The 20,836-nt window shown below is 42.5% G+C and overlaps 1 protein-coding gene across 7 annotated transcripts in view; it reads right to left on the bottom strand.

Moving 5' to 3' along the window:
* Nucleotides 1-20,836, bottom strand: part of AFF1 (ALF transcription elongation factor 1) — a 1,572,806-nt gene that overhangs the window by 112,647 nt on the left and 1,439,323 nt on the right. For all 7 annotated transcript variants that reach the window (XM_078676276.1, XM_078676278.1, XM_078676273.1 and 4 more), the window contains 3 exons: nucleotides 10,767-10,821; nucleotides 10,335-10,372; nucleotides 756-912 (listed from right to left, as the gene is read on the bottom strand). In XM_078676276.1, coding sequence (XP_078532402.1) covers nucleotides 756-912; nucleotides 10,335-10,372; nucleotides 10,767-10,821 — 250 coding nt within the window. The remainder of the gene's footprint in view (nucleotides 1-755; nucleotides 913-10,334; nucleotides 10,373-10,766; nucleotides 10,822-20,836) is intronic.

The raw sequence follows: 20,836 nt of genomic DNA on the forward strand, positions 1-20,836 counted from the left end.
AACAGAGCGCTGTACAAATGCCAAAAATAAATTGACATTTACAATGTCATTAGCTCAAACTCTCCTAAATGCAAGACCTATTGCATTCCAAGAAGCGGCCGCCATTGTCCCGGCTGCTTGGAAAGAGAAAGCGCGTATGGCGCGCTGAATGTTGCTGCAAAGCACGTTGTACCTGCAGTGAAACAAACCTCACTAAAGAAATTGTGCTTGCAGACTAAATAACACAGACGGGGTAACAGAAGTAAAAGGGCCAGTCCTCATGGGAGGTTACAAATGAAGACAAGGTGGTACTAAAGAGGGACTAACAAGGAAATTACCTAATCAGAAGCCAGCATTTAAAAAGGACAAAGACACAAGCCAATGAAAAATAAGGGCGGGGGAGTGGGCGGAGCGTTAAGTGCATACTCTAATACAGCATGCCTGTGAGAGCAGCCATGGGCTGCCTAGGGTCGACCTAAAAAAGTTCTTTCAAATGTGTTTTTTCTTGACGTGGCCTTCTGTCATACAAACATGTTCCAACCTTATTTTTGGAGCTATTTGGCGAACACCTTATGGTAAGTATATGAAAAACGAAGAGGTAAAGTGCTGACCACTGTCCCAGGCTGGAAAAAAAGAAGCCACAGACAAAAAGGTTGAGAAATAGCGGTGTAACATCGTGCATGAGACCTATAACGGATCCCGGGCTACAGCCATCCGTACATAACAGCATTGAGACCCCCTTCCCCACAAAGCTGAATCCTGGCTGCTGACGGTACCTTGGGCGCCGGTGCTGTCGGGGGCGGTCTCCCCTCGCTGTCACCTGAGCTGCTCTCGCTTTCGGAGTCCGACGAGCTGTCCGAGTCACTGGTGCTTTCGGACTCTGCACTGCTGGAATGTGCTGAGGCCACGCTGCCGGGCTGGGACTGCAGAGCGCTGCAAGGCAACGGCGGGATAAAATTAGAAACGCTTTTTGAAGCACAACAGCAGTCGGAAAGAAATGAGTTTAAAGTGTCGGACGCGCGCAGCCACCGGCAGAAAATGCGTTATCAAATCATTATGTACAAAGGAATACCCCGAATGTGAGTGTGTTGGTTGTTGTTCGGCGGCAATGGCCGACCTCTCAAAGCAAAGGCTGTAAATAAAATAAGCCTCTTCTTTCTTAGGCTGTTGCTGTGTACATGCATGGATCAAAACGTGCACCTCTTAGTTTCGTAAATAAGCGCAGGACTTAAGGACAGCGCAAGCCTCTAACCGTGCACTTTTTCCTCAAAGGAAAGTAAAGCTCATTTTCTATAGTCCTCCTTTTACGTGCAAGCATAACACAAGGATTTTTTTTCTTTCAAAAGGATTTTTTATTTATTTAAAAGTCACGATGAACTGCACACAAGTCATATTTGCCAGTATTTATGTAGTGCTGAACCATTAGCCTAATTTTGCTGCAAGCCTAATCACTTATTTGCCAAAGGGTTTTGGATACATTGCCGCTGTGAATGCCTGGCGCAGGCCTGTAAGTTGGCATTCTGCACGTGACACAAGTCACGTCCCTGAACGCTCGGGCAGACAGGCAGGCATTCACTTCTGCCGACAAGTGAACAGTTTACATAAAGACTTACTGCTGGCAATGAATACTCACCGGACTTACCTTCGTGTAACTGGGGGTCTTTCGCTTGGTCTGTAGAGTGCCAGAATCAGCCATATAGTAACTTGCTCTGGTTATATGTCGTTACTACGAATTCCGGTGCAACGCATGCCTTTTCCACGCATGCATTACCACGGAATTCGTTTTCCCTGCATCACCTTTACCACGTCGCTCTTACGTCGTAAAGAGGAAGCGGAAGTTTAATCTGCTTCCTCTCTAACGACGCTGATTTCTAAGGCCCGGCTGGTTCGTTTTTTATGGGGGGAGACCCCCCCAACCCCCCTTTTTAATCCTACGGTTTTTTTTTCTGCGTGGTAAAGACGATCGTTGAAGGCATACGCGTTGAAAAGACGTTTACGTGGTAAGTGCTTAGTTGTAAACGTTACGCGTAGTAATGCCTTCGTTGTTAATGATGTTTCCCGCAGAATGTACTGAGGGGCCCCAATACTCCCACCTCTCACGAATATTCATAGGCCTTGGATTGAAAGGGGCCACTTGAAGGATTCCGCTCACCCCCTTCCCATAGGGGCTACAGGGGATTCCATTATACAACTGCTAAAATAGCACTGGAAAGCAGAAATGAGGAGAATGCAGCTGTACACTATCTTTTAAGAGTGCGTAACCATTGATAAATGAAACAAGAACCTCCCTCTGTAAGTAAAAAGTAGTTACAGAGCAAAACATTTTGGGCTAGTAACGGCAATTTAGGAGAAAGGAGGTGGAGAGAGGATTGCGTAGTGACTTGAGAAGCAGAGTCTCTGCAAGGACACGTGATTTATTTTACGAAGACTGTTCCCCAAAGATGCAGACAATGAAAAATGCCACAGTAAACATGGTCTCTCTTACTTTGTTGGTTAAAATACATTTTTAAGATAGCTCAGGGGGTTAAGGCACCTGATGTAGATGTCTGTGTCTCAAGTACAGCTAAAGTCATGCAACAGCATAGGTAAACCAATGTGTCTGCCTTATACGGTGTGAAGAGCTCCGCGGGCGGTTACCTGGAGAGAGTGGCCTTCAGCGCGAGGTGGCTGGGTGAATGCACCTAGCAGGACTGCGGGCCTCAAGTGTGAAGGCGCTTCTGCTGCTGACAGGTGCACTGGCTGTGTGTGCAGGAAGGAACTATTAGACCCTTCAATAAAGCCATCATTTAAAGTAAATGGCTCAGTGCAACGAACCACAAATTCCGAGGCCCTCTATTGATCTCATGACTGCTTGCACCAGTCTTCTTACTAAATTATCAAATTAAAAGAATTGTGTGGAACAGAAAAGAATGTTCTCTATAAATAAGAGAGGTACATTAATAACAACATGGCCAATTTTTCATTTATTGCATAAAGTAAAAAAGACACCACAGCTCCTGCGGCGTAGAAATTAAACTCAATACTGTGGTAGTACCGGAGTTGACAATGGTTGACGGCTGTGCCCTTCTACCTATTAACACAAAAATTATGAAATCTTAAATTAGGTAATAAGAAAAGTATGAACTATCGTCTAGTTAATCACTGCAGTTAAAATGCTGCTGTTCTGCTCGGCTGCGAGTCAACTTTCACAAATCAATATTTCCTGGAGAACTGCAGCATCAGAGGAAACGAACTATACCTATTCGATGGGACCCGGAGCAGTCAGCATCTTTCAGAAGAGAAGGGATACTGCAGGACCTGGCGTCGGCGATGCATCAGATACTGGCAGAGACTCAAACACTACTGCTGCGCCTTGGAGGGGAAGCCCCTCCTGTCTGTCTGTCTGTCTCTTTGCTACGCAATAGAGAACGAGATGGAAGGAAGAGAGGAAAGGAGGAAGAGAGCAGGGAAATAGAGCTGCTAACATTTATATCCTTAACAAATCTAGTAATCTTGGAAGCAGTCAGTATCCTGGAGTAGATATGTGATGGGGGTGTGTGGGCACTTGAACCCTTCCGTCACCGACCCAAGGTACTTGAGCCCAGGGTATTACAGAAGCATGCATGAGCTTAAAAGCAATGAGCAAATACGAAAGCGATATCAGGGTACACAATTATCTGTAGCATGTTCATAGAGGTAGTGCTAGTGGCTGGTCATGGGGGCTCTGCTTCCCGAAGTTCTCCCAATGGGACGCAAATCAACGAAACTTCCGGAGGGCATCTAGCAGTATTACCAATGACTAAAAAAACAAAGGGTCCCTCGGCCTGAATGCGCAACTTCAGGCTGCCTACAAATACAGCAAGTTTTTACTGTAGATAGCTTTGAAATGTATCTTAGTTGCAGGATATAGTGCACTCAGATCTATCTTCTCTGTGTGTGTGTATATATATGTATATATATATATTGACCTTTAAGGGAAGAACAACAGGTCGAAAGAGAACAAAAACAAAAGTGCTACCAAACATGAGTGTCTAATGGGGGATGGTTCAATACATTTTCTCCTGGGACAGGGGGGCCTTGGAAAGGTCTGTTGTATGGTTTTTAGGGCTGGTAGGACCTTACTTCTGGGTCTGCATTGATGCCAATGGACTCATCACACAGACATATCACAGGCAACATAAATGACTGTTCATATTGGGTGTTTGTCATTTAAGAACTTCAACGTTCATGGCATTGTTACATCTCAGGACTATTCTCATGCTATAGAGGAGCAACTCTGACTTGCCAAATACTGCATTTACCCATGGAAAGATTCAGCTCCAGTAGATCTACTCACCACAGGCAGTCACACCATGAATGCAGCACATTATAGCTCTAGCTCTTCAAGTGCAGGTGGATAAAACAGTAAAAGACTGGTTCCAACATGGACTCCAGCTGTAGAAGAGCTTTAGTTGCAGATATATATATCTTGAATACGTTTGTGGCTGTACATTTGAATCAATTAGTCAAAGTGCCTACACATTCAGTAGGACACATCTTCGTTCAGCTTGCCACTAATCAATATACACTAAGAATAGGAGAATTAGCGACCTGTTGGTGTGGCGTATCGATACAGGGGGGGATGGGAGGAGCGCATCTCCCTGTATGCTGACGATGTATTACTCTATGCCCATCGCCCCAGACAAACATTCCATGGGCTCATACATATTCTCAGAACCTTCGGGGACTATACCGGCTACTGCGTCAACTGGGACAAGTCCCTGTTGTTCGTGCTCGCGGGGGAGGCACCGGTGCAGACATCGGCTTGAGCAGATCTGACATTCAAGGAATTGTTCAAGTACCTGGGTATATGGATTACGAAATCCGACTAGGACTTTATGCGCTTGAAAGTCCATGCACACTTGGACAGACTGAGAGGGGATGTTGCCCACTGGAGGGGCCTACCAGTGTCACTTATGGGGCGTGTGGTTCTATTTAAGAGGATGGCCCTGCTGTGCTTGCTGTATGCGCTCCAGAATACTCCCTTTGTGGTTCCGGAGAGTTTCTTCCATGCATTGGAAGAGGAGCAGCGCGCACTGCAGTTGGGGGAGGGAGCCCCAGAATCACCATACGGAAATTACAATTAGGGGTCTATGAGGGAAGGTTGGTAGTGCCGGACCTCAGGAAATATTACTGGGCAACGCAGCTGGTCAATATTAATGGGTGGGTTTTCTCACCCACCGAGGAGCCTGCCTATCGGGTGGACCACATGGCCATGGGGAAGGGCACCTATCTTGTTGCTCCGTACAAGAAGCGGAGGGGAAAGTCGCACGGAGACAGTGTTGGCGGCATGGCGGAGGGCAACCAAGATGGCGGGGTGGGAAGCTAGGCTCACGGAACAAATCCCACCGTGGGAAGGAGATTTTCTGTCGGAGACTGCATGCCTGAAAGACCTCCGTGGTTGGAGTTCCATTGCTATAGATCTGTTGGGGGATGTTTGGAAAAAGGGGAAGATGCTCAACTTTCCAGCCATGCAATCGGAATATCAGATGGGTGAGGGGGAATTTTTAAGGTATCTGCAGGTCAGGCATGCATTACATTGCCATCTGAAGGAGGGGGAGCTGTTGCCGGAGTACTCTCCGTTAGAAGATAGGCTCTTACTCGATCCCATAGTGGACAAGGTCTCCTCACTTACATACAAAAAGTTAAATAATAACACGCAAGATCCATGGGGACCGTTACAAGAGGCCTGAGAATATGATGTTGGGCTCCTTGAGGATGACGATTGGGCGGAGGCCCTACAGAGCCCCAGAGAAATAGCAGTCAGGGCACGGTTCCGCCTGGTTCAGCTCCGGATTCTTATCAGTTCCTGTGTCCCTAGAACAGTGCAGCATCACATTGGGTTTTGTGGGTTTGACAAGTGCATGAGGGGATGGAATGAGACTGGGACGATCTTGCACATCCTGTGGGCGTGTCCACTGATACAGAGGTATTGGGAAGCCATTGCGCAGGTTGTGTCTGAGGTGATGGGCTCCAAGGTCCCGGTGAACGCCAGATGGTTTATCATGGGAGTGACAGGGGAGATAGTGTGGCCCAAATGGGCTACCATCTGGCTCACGCTGGGGGGGTGGGGGGAAAACGAAATATAACCAGACTGGGGGGGGGGGCTGGAAAAGGGATGTCGACTGGTGTCAGCGAACACGTGGTGTATCAGAGCAGAGGGTGCCCTCGTAAATGGGAAAAGATCTGGAAGGCATGGATGGCATACCGGGGGGACTTATTGACTGATACTGCTCACAAGGGTGCCAGGGGGGTTCAGGGGTTAACTGGAAGTGCCACGGATTACTAGTGAACTAAGGGTACTGCACAGGATGAATACTGTCATATAATTGTTTGGCTGACCCACTGCTATGTATATTGTCTCACTGAATGGAAAGCTTTTATTTTGTTAATAAAAATATGTTTTTTTTTAAAAAGAATAGGAGAATTAGTTGAATTGTCCAGTACAGACCATTGATTAATACATTTTAGCTGGTAGGAAGTCAAAGGTAATTTAGAAGGATAAATTGATGCTTGCCACGTCATACGGAAGTGGAATCAAATAGAGGAATTGGACTTAATTCATAATCTGTAAAGCTCTCTTAACAGGTTACATTGAAGTTGACACTCAAGGCGTTTTTTTATGGTTGGATAACTTCATGAGTAAATTAGCAGCTCCTTTATATTGAACCGCTCATAGAAAAATAAATATTGCTCCTGGTTTTCTATGCAGTAAGGTTTTGAAAAGATAAGGTGCAATATTCTAGTACAGAAAGGCAGAAGAAATTTTAGGGCAGAAAATAAAATGATATATAAAGCTGCTCTTAAATTGTACAGGAACGCCATTAAGGCCACCCGATCAAACTTGTTCAACCTAGAAATAAAAAACCTAGGAACAAGCCACAAGATATCTTTTGAGTTGCTAAACTCTTTTTTTACACCCAAAGGCGTGTAACGTAAACTTTCATTAGACCTTTCTAACAATTTGGCAAACTTCTTTTAGACTATATTAAGAAATCTGCAATCTTGTTTTGACTTAAATAATCAAGAATATAAGAACTGGCAACTTCCATCAAAAACACAACACTACTTTTTCCATTTTTAAAGAGGTCATGTTATCCCAAACTAAAAAAACGATTAGAGATGGTAAAGCTGGATCACCAGCAGATCCATGTCCTCCTAAGTAAGAGGTCTTCAAACTGGGGTGCGGGCCCCCCTGGGGGAGCCTCAAGTGATCCCAGGGGGGCATCAGGCTCTGGCCAAAAGAAGCATTATGCTGATAAGAGAGCTTTGTTTTAAGCAAGGAAAAAATGAGCGGCAGTAATCTGCTCTGTAATGGGCCATCACTAACATCTTTTGTCATCTATATCCTGCCTGGGAGAAGGGGTCAAAAGGGAAGGGACTCCAAATATTCTTCTACACCCCCAACTCATCTTTCAATCACACTGTGGGTATTTTTACACGTTAGTAAGGCCTGCCTGACCAGAATTGTATGTTTTGCAATCATGTATTTGGTTGCATTTTTATAGCAGTAAGATAATTTAACTGCAATGTTTGAATATGTCTCCTCTTTAAATAAGTCGAGACATATTTAAACATTGCCAATATAATGGAATAATTATGAAAAATCCTGAGGGTGGGCCAATAGTGTAATTTTTTCACTGGGGGGCACAGCATTAAAAAGTTTGAAGACCACTGTCCTAAGGTCTTGGCTGGAGCTATTGAGGTTCTTAATCCTGTGGTCAATGCGCTGTTTAATAACTCCTTGACTACAGCGATGGGGCCATCACTCTGGAAACAAGCGAAGAACACACCATTATAGAAAAAACCTTCTGCCAATCCAGAGGTATTATTTTTTACCCATATCTTTATTACTATCTTTTTCTAAGATGCTGGAATAGCTAGTGAATGCTCAGCTGCCTGAATACTTGGTAATGTCAGGATTCCTACGCCCCCGCAGTCAGGGTTTAGACTTAAATACAGTACGGAATCTGCCCTGTTAGAAGTTAGAGTATCTAAAGATCACCTTAGACAGAGGTTTGATTGCTGACCTCATTCTATTAGATTTGTTGGCAGCGTTAGACAGAATATGCCATCTTCTTCTTCTACAAAGATAGGTGGTAGTGGGGGTCTGTGGCCAGGAGCAGAAATGGTTTAAATACTTTTCATGTAATAGACACAATCAGTCGCTATGTTCCATTATTCCTCAAGTAATAAGGATCTTCCCTGAGCCCCAAGCTTTTCAAGGTTTACATGGCACCCTTAGCTGTGTTGACTGAATCCTTTGGGATCAAAGTAGTGTCGTATGCAAACAATACGAAAATCATCTGATCAATGGATAGAAATTCATCTGGCACTTTAGAAGCAACGTTTAAAAGCTGCCTATCACGGGTTATCAGGAGGATGTAACAGAGTTACCTGATGTGTAATTCAGACAAGACAGAGATTTTGGTCCTTGGGAAAGCTAATCATTTTACCTTTGATGAAATGTGGCCAGAAGGGCTGCTGATCCCTCACTTCTAGCAACTGTAGTAAAACACTTTGAGGTGATATTTGACAATAATGTGTTATTCCGCCAGCAAGTTCTTAATACTACAGGTATGTGCTGTGCCTTAATGTGGACTTTGCAAAAATGTCTAGATCTCTTGCCTTTGGAAGCACGGAAAACAGTTGCACATACTCTTATCACTTTGTGCATTGACTACACTAACAGCCTCTATCTCGGTCTTCCTAGGACCTTAATTAACAGACTTCAGGTGGTGCAGAATGTGGCAGCGCAATTGATCTTGAAGCTTCTGATGCGATAGTTAATATCAGGTCATCGCGGACATTTACACTGCTTGTTTGTCCATAAGCGCATCCAGTTTAAATCTTTGACTCTGGAACATCATATGTACCACGAGGTTGACCCAAAATATATGAGCGAAAGATTTCAGCACTACAATCCTGAGATCTAGTCAGGCACGGTCGTTTCTGCTCCCCGCTTTAGCCTTGTCTTATTTGGCAGTCAAATTGTGGAATAAACTTCCCCTATCATTGTGGGAGCTGGATGGGTAAATTACATTTAGAAAACTGTTAAAAACATGTTTTTTTTCTTCTCTATTATAGTTTTGTAAAAGATGAAGTATCTGAACGTGTTCTCTTTTGCTCGGAGCCTGGACACCTACTTAGGTAGCTGTCCACACTCTACAAAACGGACTCATTAATTCCTTCAGGGGTTACAGTGATAAAATCCATAATCAAAGCTCACAGGGTCTCAGAATGCAGTACTGTGGCTCATGACGAAAACGTTTTGCAAGGGGTGGATGTTTCCCCCTAGGTGGAACAGTAGGTGGAACCAATTGCGTTTCTCGCTAATATATTTCTGATCAGGGTACAGAACACTTTAGCGTTATTTGATATGCAGAAACATGTGGGTACTCTTCTACTTTACAGGACGTGGGCGTGACTGTGAAATATGTCTCTGACTCAGGCTGCCTTCCCTTCTCACGTGAACTGGTTTTCTAAATGGTATTATCTTGATTCTTCTTTCAGTAAAGAGCTCATCAGTACCTTTGTTTGGAAGGTCACACGCATGTTACATACTACTTTTGTTTAATATAGCTTTTTCAAGAATTTCTAAGTAACTAAAAAGTAGTCCGTATATACAGGGAGTGTGAAGCGTTGACATACAGCATTAATCATTTAAAATAATTACTGTTGAAACTTGGTAATTTATGAAGGTGCAATTAGATAAACACCTACAAAACTGTGCCCAACAAGTTCCTTTAACATCAGATCTGAAATCGTGAGACCATATACAAAGCACTTTAATGAAAAGGGAATACCATTGAGAGCTAGCAAGTATATTTGTGTGAATGTGCCCAATCTGAATATCAACCACGTTATAGGTTCACAGCCAGTACTTGCTTCCATGCAGATACTAGGACTTGGCTGGTCTTTAAAGCAGAAGGTTAACATATTTATCAGGACAGGTTTAAAAAAAACTGTATACACCTATTCAAAATACTTTTTCACTTGGCAAGGGTGACCGAATTAAACACCAAAGGCTAGAAAAAGTGCTAATATTTATGCTTGTACTTGAATGTCCCCCTCCAGTGAAGGAGTAGAGGCACAATGACTAAAATCTGAATACCAAGGTGTAAGATGTGTAATTTGCTATTGTTTCCTTAACTGAACAGCAATGCAGCATTATGTTATTTAAGTACTTTCGTGATAATCTCAGTCTCTGTCACTATTTTCATAAATCTAAAATACAATAAAAATATCGGCAATTCATACAGTGCAAGTTGGTATTTTCTATGAGCCACACAAAATATTCAGTTTTTGCATGCCTACATATAGAAAAAAAAACATACCTTGGTGGAGCAGAAGAGAGGGGTTCCTTTTCAGAGATCTGAGAATGTAAACAGAGAAATTCTTCTTAGACAATTACCACAGTGATACAAATTCTCAACATCATAGAAAGAAGCTATACTGTTGTAAGCTTGGGCAGTTACACTCAGCCGCGAACTATAAAACAGAGCCAAGGACTAAGACTTAACCACGTGATGAAATCTGAAATGCTAAGTACGAACACATGGAGACCTTCCTTGAGCCCACTTAGATAACAACTGAAAACATTGCACAGATCCTCCACAACGAGAACAGCATCAAGACGGGTCTAGTAATTCTGTATCTTATTATAGAGCCCGTTATTACACATCCCCTATTTGTGCAAACGATTACGCCCGCGTTTTGTTGCATTCACGCTTACAAGGCTGGGAATAGTACAGGCATTGGATACAAACCTGATCCGGCTCACTTGCTTCACTGTCGCTGATCTGAAGATCATCCTCAAGCATTCTAAAATGGAAAGATGGGTAAAAGAAAACATATTCTTTTACTTCAAGGTTGTTTAAAGTCCTAACTCTCCTGCAGAACGATTCTTGGGCCATGAAGGGCTTAGAACATCCCACTCCGATTAATAAAAATTTCACATCTCAATAGGGAATGCACATATTTAGTACCTGAGCATTCAAGAAAACTAAATTAAGATGTCGCTCTGAAATCAGATATGGAGCTCAATCATTGAATTAAAGTTCCACAGAAAAGACATGTGATTCTTTAATGAGACACACTCAGCTGGTTTTCGGAGCTATGCCATGTATACTTTCCCCATGAATTATATGAACAGATTTTGAAAACTGAATGCCTCGGACATTCCACAAACACAGAAGTAGGTCTATAATTTTGCATTCACTGAGGAGCACAGAATGACTTAATTGACAGAGCTCAAAAACAGAGAAAATAGACGAGGGAACTGTGTGGAATTATGTTACTTTTTCCACACAGTATAATCTGCTGTCACGTAAGGGTTTCCTTGTGTGTAGTCCAGCCTCTCTGAAAACCGGAAACGGTTCTAAATCTACTGATATATGCCAGGTAAAATGGCAATAAACTACGACTGGCCAATCTTATACGCCTGGTAAAATTTCCCATAAGTACATTCACCTTAAAACCCAAAGTTTCGGATGTGCAGGATCTTATGGGACAAAAAGGTATTTACTGTTTGAAGAGGAAACTTTAAGGATATGCGTGTTACGCAAACAAATCTCAAAAGTTTTAATTTGTTTAGAAGACATGAACTCGACTCAGCTTTCAGAAGCACATTTCTTTTGTGGCTTGTTGGTTGACTAAAATTCTATTTGGACAAGACATAAGTCCCTCTCGTCAGAATTCAACATTTGAATTACCTGGAAGTTTCTGGCCTCCACAACTGGATCCTGCTCTGGGGCCGCTTTCTTCAGTCCAAAATATCAATTTCCAATTCAGATACATTCTTAACGAGTCAGGTCAATAAGCCGTCTTCCATGTGTTTTCTATTTTGGAGCCTTCTATGCAAAATTATTTTGTTTCTTCCTCCATGCGTCTGTTGGTGGCCAGGAGTCTATACTTAGCCGGCTGGACTATTGTCATTCTCAGTTTTTGACTCTTCAATTTGCTTGACGCAATGGCTGCAGGGACTTCAAAATGCAGCTAGCTGCCAGGCTTCCTCCTCAGCTTCCTCGGCACACCTCATTTGCCTTGAATATCCTACTTTGGCTACCAGCTGCCAACCAGGTTACTTCTAAGGCACTTTGTATAGTATTTTTTTAACTCGCCCTAATATTGGGCTCTTGATATCCTCAGAAAACATTTCGTCATAACAATTCAGCTTGTGCACTGAGGTTCTTTCTCCGAAGCCCATGTTGTTTGGGTCCAAGGTTTCGAGGTATTTGCAGAAGTGGCTGTGCCTTGTTGGTGATTGTACAAAAACATGCCATTCATTGGCACTTACACTGCATACTATGAATCAGCTGTTGCCTTTTAGGAAAGCAATAAAAAATAGCTTTTTTCTCACTAACTTCGTTTGTAGCTTCTGGTGCTGTAACAAGCCACTTTTGCATTTCCCCTGTTTTCTAATGCTTCGTCCCAGAGCCAGGACACCTTAAAGGACAATAGTGTGCTCTATAAATCTGTTTTTCATTACATCACAACTGAATTTATTTCATGCACGCAATCTGAAAGTGGTTTAGACCAGGTGTATAACCCTACCTACCCATGATATATTTGGTGACGTTTTAGGAACATGGCACAAAGGTGTCATGATTACTCAGTCTCCCTTCAGGGTGACCCTTGAGGTTTAATGTTCCATAATGACCTAATCAAAAACTCTGGAAACCGGTATAGATGCACAACACAGACTAACACTTTATAGTGGTCTTTAAACCTCATCGGAGTTCAAAAAAATTGTTAAACGTTTGAGAAGGAGTCCACCGAGGTGCATTTGATGAGATCATGTAAAATATATACACATTTAAGACTGGAGCTTAAAGTTACTTATATTCAAATGTCCCTAAATCTAAAACTAATAACGTGCTTCAACATGCAACATTACCTGTACCGGTACATTATCATTATAGAAGTTCCAACCTATCGTATTTAGATTAGGGGGCGTAATATGCGTAATTCCATGTAGCATAACCCTGTAGAATTACCTAAGAATTATGCTTGAATTATGCAAGAAGAGCAATTCTGCATTTACCATTATTTCTCAGTGAAAAAATGCCCCCGGTACACGGGATGCATGTTGTGCTAGGAACAAAGCGAAATGTAAAAAAACCTGTACAGCGAGCATAAACAGCCACTCGCTAAATGTGCTCTTGGGGTAGGATTTCCCCCCAATTTACTACCGGCATTTAGCGCTATTTTCTTAGAGTATAATGCACACTTGTGTCCAAAATTAACGTGAGGATGCATTTTGCGCTAAGAAACAGCACTGAATGTTTCCAAACACGAATAGCAAGCACTTTTCCCCAAAATGACTGGCCTAATTTAGATACTATTATTATTATTATTATTATTATTATTACTAACTGAAGCAAAGATAAACAATTAATTACTGCAGAACACTTGCAACCTTAAAACACACAAAAGAAGCACACAAAATACACAGGCTTTACTGTTAAATATTTTCTAATTACAGCAAACAGTAAAGAGTTCTTACAGCAATTATTACGTTCAATCAATCTGATTGTGCACAGGGATCTGCCCGAGGAGTATGTCCCTGTAGGTGCACAACACTTAGGCCCACAATATAGACGAGTCTAAGTGTCTTATGCGAGGACTCCACACTGACTGGCTGCCTGACAGATGGATGGATGGATGGATATGTTTTACGGGCTGGGCAGAAAACCAAAGATGCGAGGGTAGCTCCTACAGAGATTTCTGAAAGCAAGAAAGTGAAAGTAAGGCCTGCACGGTCTTTTATTGTCTGCATCAGAACGTTGGAGGTAAATGAAAAGAAAAAAAAACATTACTATTTACACCTCAACATCTTGGCGCTCGGAAACAAAACAGAAAAGAAGAGACCGGGAGCACAAGAAGAGAAAAAGAGACTAAAGTGGCTCTAAAAGCAGCCTTTACGTGCACGTTTAAAACAATTTGTTTTTACAATATTCCGAAGGCTGAGCGGGAGTAGGTTCATTGTTTGGGGCCGGACCCCTGAAAGACTCCGACTCAAGTTTTGACATGTCAGAACTGTGAGAATTCCATCAACAACAAGGAACAGAAACACAAGGGCCTGCCAGTCTACAGAGGGTCAGTTTGCGAGAAAGGAGATAGCCCAGTCTGTAGAAAGCTGTATGCTTCAGACAGCGTGCCTTCAGCTTCACCTGAAAGCATGGCATCTTCAGTCTGGATAAAAACTAGTCCTGGGCAGAGTTTGCGGGATTCCACTTAAGTGACAAAAAAACTCCGCCAAGCTACGGTTGTTCTGCAAGTGGTGGAGTCCATTACCTTGAGCTGTTTGCACTGATTTTTAGTAGTAGGTGTTTGTCCCGCACTGTAAAATCAGTGTGAATGGCATCATGCGCAGTGCAAGAAGGCGCTGCTTCTTTCTGCTGCTCGAGTAGAAGTTCTACTCGAGCGGCAGTGTACACAACACGAACGGAAGGTTTCTCATCACGAGCAGTAGCGACCATATGCTGGGAAGTGGTCTAGCGTTGGAATTTCTTTGTTTGCGCTTGCCAACTTATCATTGGTGAGCACGAGCGTGGAAAAAACTCCGTTTTGCTATGCGAAGCAGAGTTTTTCGTAACTCCAGGAGCTTCGCAGAGCGCAAAAATCTCTGCAAACTACGCGAACAGAATTCATCGCATAGGCCTAATAACAACATGCAGCCAGATGCCGCTGACCAAAGTAAACAAAATAATACATGAGCCTGATTTAGTCAAACCCTGTTTGCGTTTCCATCCTCAAACAGAATTACTTCTTCCAAGAGCTAGAGTAAGTTTGTTTTCTGGGTAGGGGACAAAACCCAAATGTGGTGGGTCTCTAGAGAAATGGTTTTCTCTCCGTGGAGAAAAATAACTCTGTGGGTGCAGATTACCACATAAAAAAGAAATCGGGCCTTCAATATGAAGGGTCTGAATGTGCAAACCGTAGTGCTACTAGTACATTTACACAAACCCTGTCTAAGTTCCTTGGCAACAGATGTATGTACTCTATATCGGAGAAAAGTAGCAGACACAAACATTAACATAACAATGGTTCCTCTGTTTCTCCCTCAAAATCATTCACGTAAATTACGAATGAAATTGAACAACACTAAAAAATGTTTTCCACCGCTTCGTATGACAGGCTCATATACAAAGTACAGGTTAAGTTAGACACTTATTTAAAGATCGGTTTGTCTTTTCTGGATACCAAATCCTGAATGATCCTGCCACCGTGACTACTGTTTTATGCCGCAGTTTTGTACTGTAATGTACAGATGGCACCATTGCTCCACCATGGCACGCTCTACTGCAGTATGCACCTGCTCCTTACACTGCCCATGTGCATTGTTCACTATATGTAACCTTTCTCATAGGTTGGAACGTCTCTGATGAGCTTTTGTATTTTCTGAAAATTACTGATAAAGATTTTTTTTTATTTTTTTAAATAAGACGTTTTCCAATAACCCGTTTTCCAATCTGAATTAAGACATGAGACGAGAAGGGAATTTATTGTATTGAAGTCGCCTTTTAACATCATTCTCTAAGAGTTAAAGCACAGCAATGGTTTTGAAAGCAGGGACATGCCTGGTGATGGTGTCTGAATAATGCATTATCTTGAATATTTCATAGCTTAGTTACTTGTGCGAGACGAAACAAAAACAAATTCATTTTGTGTCTCGGTTCCCATCAACAAGGCAGCAGAAATCCATTTTTTCAAAATATGCAGTGGCTAACAATCCAATTCTGTTGGCGCCGAAGCAATGAATTGACTTTTAATTGTAATGGAATTTTGCATCACTCAAACACCTGTCTCACAGCACCCACTCACTTTGGTCCCTCCTTAAAAGAAGCGTGAGTGAATAAGACATTTCACTCTTCTAGGCTGTGTTACCTGATGTCATTTGACACATTGGGACTTCTCCGCCTGGTTGCGTTAGAGCCCAATATATTAAATTATTTCGCGATCAGTGACATAAATTGCCTGATATCTCAGCTACGAAAAATCGAACTGTTTCTACATACAAGAACAACCAGGGTTCTCCATCAGTGTGGAATACACCCTAGAAGAGTTTTTATCATTTCATGGTCAGGACGAAGGAGAGATGCAAAAAAGAAAAGGGAATAAAAGCAATATAAAATAAAATCACAAGCAACCAGAAGTAAAAATACAAATAAACAAAATGACAACACGGCATGTAAGTAACAAGTAGATAAACATTTTACTCACATTTTATTCTCTGCCTGAAGAAAAATTACTTCAACAGTAAGGTTATGTCTAAAGAGACTGTGAGCCACTGATGTAATACTAGCAGTTTACCTGGTTAGAAAGAAAAACACACAGACAGGCAGCCACACTGTGCTCCCCTCTCCTCGCCCATGTGGGCTGCTGTTTACCCCAAACTCTTGGCAACTCTGTGTTTTAGCTGCTTAAAAATATGTAAACCAAATGTAGGAGAGGGACAAAAGACAGCATAAAGGATGAAGTGCTAGACTGGTCTGCCAGAGACTACAGATCTTTGAGCAGGGAGTGAACCTCAGAGAGGGACCTCAAAATGCCAGGATGTCCGGGCTTGGTACATGATAGCTCAAACCTCTAAAAAAACACATTCATTCCCCCCCTTACTTGTGTGCCTTTGTAAACTGTAGAATCGTCTATGATTTCAGAGTAGTGTCTGGTCTTTGCTTATTTACTTAGTATTTTCGTTGACTACTGCAATGTTCTTATTACAGCTTCAAAGTGCCTTTCTATCAGATAAGAGAAGTACATGGAGTTAAACATATAGGCGCACAGGGTCAAGCAATAAACTTGCGTGGTACAGCCTAGGCAACATACGTTTGGTGCATTACCTTGATGAGCTCAATCTTAGCTACAGGACGCACCAGCCAAGCTGCTGGCTTGAAATGGACGGCCATGCGTATGGACAGGAAAGATTCCAAGTTGTTGGGGCTGTAGAACGACTATTGCAAAGGATGAGTCTTCAAGATGCTACAGAACTTCTCCCAAGATTTTCCATACCAAATAGCTGAAAAGCCCTTTGTGTGCAGGGATCTGATAAATAAAATGTTTATATATGGATGTTTGGCTGGAAAATACAATGTAAGTGACTGACATCCAGTGCACTGACGGCGGGTAGGGAGGAACACTTTCGGCGAGTTAAACAGGGTATGCCCAAGAGGTACCATTTGGGTCTTGAACTGCAATTTTTCTCTAGTGGAAAGTTAGTGAAATGTCTTTGTGAATCCAATTAAATAAGGCAGGCTCATTGTTCTGGACTCAGGAACCCTGCGTACACATCACCACAGTAGCTAAGTTTGACATTACTAATGCAAATTTCGAAATGATTTTGTGAGGAGGGTGTGACAAGGGAACATCTCCCCAAGGCTAGCAAAGGTGAAACACAATACCGACCCTTCACAAAGTCACATTTACACTGACAACATATACTTTGTTGTTCAATATTTAAGGGTATGGTTAGGCGAGTTCAAGATGGACTAGCATTGAAAATGGAAAGACAACAATGTGATAATAATGTAGGTACTGTTGCTGTAGTGGTGATGTAAAAGTGATAAAGTAAATGTTGACAATTTAGGGGTTGTACATGGGTCACTATTTCTGATAAACACGCTCTTAATATCTGCATTACCTTTGGAAGTGAATGAGAAACCTCTGCTAAACAACGTGCCCCCATTACAGGAATGGGGGAAAGCCATAAGTCATGTAGCATAAACGAAAAAAAGAAGTGAGGGCTCGCTGGGGCTATTTGCATAAATTCTTTCATTTGGACACAGATGCTGCTTCCAATGCTGGACTTTGCTCAGTCGGACTGTCACTTGATGGCATTCCCTAACTCACCTTCCAATATATGGTAAATATGACTCTCCACTAGTAAACTGATGGCTGATGTAGACGCCTTTCAAAATCCAGGTAAACTGTATCATAAGAGTTGAAAATGATTAATTTAAGGGTAGGCTGTTGGTGTTTCAAGATGACGTTCAGAGATTTCTGGAGTTCTTATCGCAGACAACTCTTCAGAATTAGGTCTGTCTTCTAGGAGTAGACCAGTCAAGAGTGGGCTGGAAGCCACCATCTCTACTGCCAGGTGCAGGTAATGCCTTGCTATGTAAGAGAGAGGATTCCTCCACAAGTCCTGCAATCCTCAAAGGGAAGCTTCAGTGGCAACCATGGTCCTGTAAAGTAGCTAAACAGTAAACAGACTAAGAAAATAAGCGCTATAAGAAAGTAGAAGACCCATTACGTTTTGTGAGCCTCAACCTTAGTTCTTGCAGTTTTACCTGCAGGAGTCAAATAAACCTTGCACAACAGTTCTCCCATTAAGTGCCACTGAGAAACTGTTCCAAGATATATGAGTGCCATGTACCCGGACTCTGTGTACCTCTTTGTGACAAATAGGAACAGAATTGCGCAGCACCATCATGTACCAAAATTAATTAATCTCATTAATGTAATAGTACACTACGACATAAGGCATACACATAGGCTCAGGTGTGTGGCTGAAAAGGTACTTTTTAAATTAGAAAGGTCTGCCTTTAAAACACGTTTCAGGGTCATTGAGTCTGGGGTAGTGGTGCAATGTACTCACTTCATAGACAACTGATTCAAAATAAGGTCGAAAGGAAAAATAGCACTGAAACTAACCAGCAATGGATATTTATCATGAAAATGAGTATTATTTGAACATATGCTTGAACTGATGACCTTCACTTCCCTTTCTGAAGATAGCCATAAAGCTAACAAGCAGGATGCCCGGCATGTTCCTCGCATCACTACACTGAACAACTAGAAAAGAGTCCATTTGAGAAAGGAAATGTGGTTAGAAAATAAACTTAATAGAAGTGCTAAAAAGAAACTCCGATAATATTGATAGACAAAATCCCTAAGACTCCAGAGGTGGGAAGATATCTTTTGAGCGTAGCTTGTATTGCCATGGTGCTTGCATAGCACCACAAAAATATATACCTTGAGTGACACAAAGTCAAATCCATAAATACAATCTTTTCTGGGTACCAATGACTTAGGAAACCGACTAATCAGTAGTGGAGTGTGTGTAGAGAATAGTTTCAAGCATGTATTCAACAGTACACATGAACTAGAAGTTGCATGTCATATAGCTAAACACAAACCCATGTCCCAGTCATTATCTTCTTATAGGCTAGCCAATCCACTGAGAGCACAACCAGTAATGTGCAGGTCACAGATCTGAATAAAGGCAAGATCAGCATGATCATTAATCCCTTAGAGGCCAATAAATTCAGTACTGAAATAATGATATATAGTATTCAAGCACCTAGAGAAATTTCAATGTAAACAATAAACATAATTAGAACTGCACAAGCCTCAAGGAATTCAAGATTGTGAATTCATTGCGGTCTAGACGTGAGCCAGTTTCCATGTGGGACCGTAATCAAAGCAGGCAGTGTCTGTTAGGGTATCGAAGGATGCAGGTTGATGCTGGAAAATTTGGTTATACACTTAGGAAGCTTCCCTCACCACCACATAAAATATTTTAAAAGTAGGATTTCTTTACATCCATCCATGCTGTTTCCAGCCAGGTCCCGAGTGAAATCTTTCAAGTTCAAGGGAAGAAATATTGTGATATTTCATTTTTGATTAGGTGTTGGTGGGGGTTCCTGGTTCAATTTTATTGTGTAACCTATTGCAAGTGCCACAGTACTGTGGCACTACTACCCCCATGAGGAAGACCTACTGCCATCTAGGACGCCGCAGATGCAGCATGTAGGTAGGGTGGTTACAGCAATGCTCTTGATATTGCACAGAGTGTGGTACTGCCCGATGAGTCACAATTGCAGACAACCGATCACAGAAGAGGGTCTCTGGCTGGAGAAATTGGGAGCCTAAACGAAGCAGCCGTTTGACACTTTGCCTCCCCAGGTGTCTCCCTCTGTTAATAATAATGATAATAATAAAACTATTTGTAGAGCGCATGGTTACACTATAACAGTGTGTCCCCGCGCTACGGAAGCAGTCCATCCAGTAAGAAAGACCTTCTATACTTAGCATCACAAAGGGGGAAGAGGAACTAATAAGTGCCCTGAGTTCAAGGGAATAGGTAAGTTTTCAGTTTAAGTCGGAATCTTACCTCCGACGATTCCATACGGAGTTCGATCGGGAGCTCGTTCCATTTTTTGCAAGCTAGGTACCTGAACGAGCGGCCTCCCATTCGCGCTTTGAAGATACGAGGGACCCGAAACAGCATGCTCCCTGATGATCTCAAGTTACGTCTTGGACGATGGATCGTTAGGAGCTTTTGAAGATAGCTAGGCCCTTTCCCCTGGGCTACACAGTGTGTGATGCACAGTGCTTTAAACAGGATGCGTTCCTGCATGGGCAGCCAGTGGAGAGTCTTAAGGGCCTGTTTCCCTGAGGCTCTTTTAGATAGATTCAGGACCAATCTGGCAGCTGAATTTTGTACGCGCTGCAACTGCTGTAACCCTTTCTTACTCAGGCCAATAAACAGGGAGTTTCCATAATCTAGGTGGGGGGTGACCAATGCATGTATTAAAGATTTCCTGGTGTCGATGGGCAAGTAATCAAGTATTTTACGTATGGTCTTAAGGACTCCATAACATTTACCCACTAGCCTTCCAATGTGCTGTCCATAGGATAGGCTGGAATCTAAAAGGACACCTAGGTTCTTAAACGTCTCTGAGGGGGAAGGTGTAGGCCCTAACTCAGATGGCCACCATGCTGATGACCAGATTGTGGGAGCTCTACCAATCACAAATAGCTCAGTTTTGTCGCCATTAAGGCGTAGACAGTTGTCATTCATCCACACAGATACCTCCTTGAGGCAGGAGGC

This window comes from Lissotriton helveticus, chromosome 2_1 (genome assembly GCF_964261635.1).
Source record: "Lissotriton helveticus chromosome 2_1, aLisHel1.1, whole genome shotgun sequence".
Classification (NCBI taxonomy): domain Eukaryota; kingdom Metazoa; phylum Chordata; class Amphibia; order Caudata; family Salamandridae; genus Lissotriton; species Lissotriton helveticus.